The 2,680-nt window shown below is 54.3% G+C and overlaps 1 protein-coding gene across 1 annotated transcript in view; it reads left to right on the forward strand.

Annotated features, from left to right (window-relative positions):
• MYOM2 (myomesin 2) overlaps positions 1 to 2,680 on the forward strand; it is a 59,229-nt gene that overhangs the window by 15,138 nt on the left and 41,411 nt on the right. Inside the window, exon 9 of the mRNA XM_010835274.1 lies at positions 181 to 342. Coding sequence (XP_010833576.1) covers positions 181 to 342 — 162 coding nt within the window. The remainder of the gene's footprint in view (positions 1 to 180; positions 343 to 2,680) is intronic.

Genomic DNA, 2,680 nt, shown 5'->3' on the forward strand with positions numbered 1-2,680 from the left:
CGCGCTGTCCTCCCCTCGCCCTGCCGTGCGCGCTGTCCTCCCCTCGCCCTGCCGTGCGCGCTGTCCTCCCCTCGCCCTGCCGTGCGCGCTGTCCTCCACACGTCCTGGTATGCACACTGTCCTCTGGATGCACCTGGGCCCTGCGTGTCCCTGAGGCCCGTCTCCTTGCCCGTCTTGCAGACGTGCTGCTGAAGGAGTCCAAGTGGACCAAGATGTTCTTCGGAGAAGGCCAGGCCTCGCTGTCCTTCAGCCACCTCAACAAGGATGACGAGGGGCTCTACACCCTGAGGATCGTGTCCAGAGGGGGGATCACCGACCACAGCGCCTTCCTGTTTGTCCGAGGTGCGTGGGCTCCTGGGGGTGGGGACCAGCGTGATGCTCGGTGTGAGTGGCGCTGGGGCGGAGGCAGGGCTCGCTGCCTGGGTGCCGACAAGCCACTGGAATCCAGGGGATAAGTCCTGGGGTGAGCACCTGCGGTTCAGGGGCCACGCCCGGCCGGGGTCTTGGGGGGAGGCCGGTTCCAGGCACCTCCCTCCTTCCCCTCTGCCACCCTTGAGGTTCGTGACAGCTGAGGATGGTCGCAGGAAGAACCAGCCTCAGCACAGGGCAGCCGCATCCTGGAGTGTTCACACAGGACACACTTGTGTTGTCTCCTTTCATCCTCTCGTTTCAGCTCGCGGGACGGCCTCACCCACCCAGGTGTGGAAGGCGGGACAGAGCTCAGGACACTGCAGGCACAGTGGGCGAGGCTGTGTATAAGAGCATTTACCTTTAGACACAAGTGTAACATATGCATTTATATATCATCTACACATGCCTATCCTTATAGGCTTATAGGTATACATTCATGTATGCACGAAGTACAGGCCATATATACATATTTTATATACATTTACATGTAAAATGGATAAAGGGATATACAAAATGGATAAAATTGTATATATAATGTACACATATATGTATACGTACATATATATGTATTAATATATATATACACACATATATTCATATATCATATGTAATCTAAACTTCGTAACAGTTTTGTAAGGAATGTTCTTCCGTTTCGTGTGGCAGGCAGAGGCCTGGGCCCTTCTCCAGGGAGGGGGCCCTGGGTGTCTAAGCTGGGGAGGGTCCCCTGTGCTGTGATGGGGGCCTTGCTCCCCCCGCCGAGCCCTCACCCTGCATGGCCTCTGGGCGCACAGGGACCTCAGGCACAGAGCCCCACCTGGCCAAGGCACAACTGACCACCCTCACCCAGGACACCAGCATGGTCTATTCTGGGTGGCCGGTGGCCACTGTCCTAACCCGGTCCCCCACTCCCCGTGGCCCTGGACGCTGAGCCCCCACCCCCCATCCTGTGCTCCTGTCTCCTGCACCTTTATGCCCACTCGGGCTCCCCTCCCGCTGTGGCCCTGGACGCTCAGCCCCCACCCCCCATCCTGTGCTCCTGTCTCCTGCTGCGCCTTTATGCCCACTCGGGCTCCAGGTTCTGGGGGCCTGGAGTGACCCTCTCCTTACATTATGTTTCCAAACCAGATCAGTTAGATCCATGTATGAAGGAAGGGCTGTACCATCAGCGAATATTTTAGCTTAAAAAAAAATGCAAAACAAGTACAGACACCCACCTTCCCCACCCCCTCAAGACAATGAGGCTGGGGTTTCAGACACTTCCACAGAGTTTTGCCATGTTTATGAGGATGCCATTAAAATGTCCTTTGCACTCTCTGGGCAGACCTTCCAGCAAGATGTTTCACCTCATCAACGTGAGATACATACACTGGAGCTGCAATTTCTAGCTTATGCAGCACTGCCAGCAGAAAGAAAACGACGCGCGTGCGGTGGGGGCAGGGCTGGGGGCTTAACTGTTCTGATGACTCTCTGAGGAGTTTGAATGTGAGAGAGAATATTTGGTTTAGTGTCAAGAAATCCTTAGATTTTAATGTGCTGAGGGGACAGAACAAGAAACTGTATACACCTGGCACTGATAGGAGGTCCAGTGGCCACAGGTCCCAAGTAACTATGCACGCCACACCAGGAGATTAAATGCTCAGTGTATTAATACTTCTGAACAGCTCTGTTGGCCTTCAGAGCTGCAGTAATTAACATTTGGAAACAAATGCAATTGCACTCTGGTCGTAAACGGCTGAGGAAGGGACACGTGGGTACAGACTCAAATGTGGTCACAACTCGCAGGAAAAAATATAAGTCTTCAGATCTTGTGAGGACTCTGAAACACACGAGTGTTAAGGTACTGTGTCTCCAGTGTGCAAAATGCCTCCTGATAACAGTAATATTTCATCGGTCAGTTTTTGACATCCTGACATTATGTGACAACAGGCCATCAGGAGAAGGCGAACTTCAACTTTGGAGTCAGTTATGGAAAATCAGACTGAATGTGTGATAGAGGACAGAACGTTTTGAGTTTAAAAGTCACACATACGGGCACCTCTCTGGTTACCAGCGGTCACAGTTGAGTCATCTGGGCCTCAGGGTTAAGCTGGGGAGAGGAGTGAGCAGGGGGGCCTCTAGGTTTGAGGGGCTGTCAGAGCTTCAGCTGCCCCCAGGCCCTGGCCACGTTCCTCTCCCCTCCCCCCAGAGGCCGACCCTCTGGTCCCTGTCCCCTCCCCTCCCCCCAGATGCTGATCCCTGGTCCCTGTCCCACCCCCAGACGCTGACCCCT

This window comes from Bison bison, unplaced genomic scaffold (genome assembly GCF_000754665.1).
Source record: "Bison bison bison isolate TAMUID 2011002044 unplaced genomic scaffold, Bison_UMD1.0 scf7180017864040, whole genome shotgun sequence".
Classification (NCBI taxonomy): Eukaryota; Metazoa; Chordata; class Mammalia; order Artiodactyla; family Bovidae; genus Bison; species Bison bison.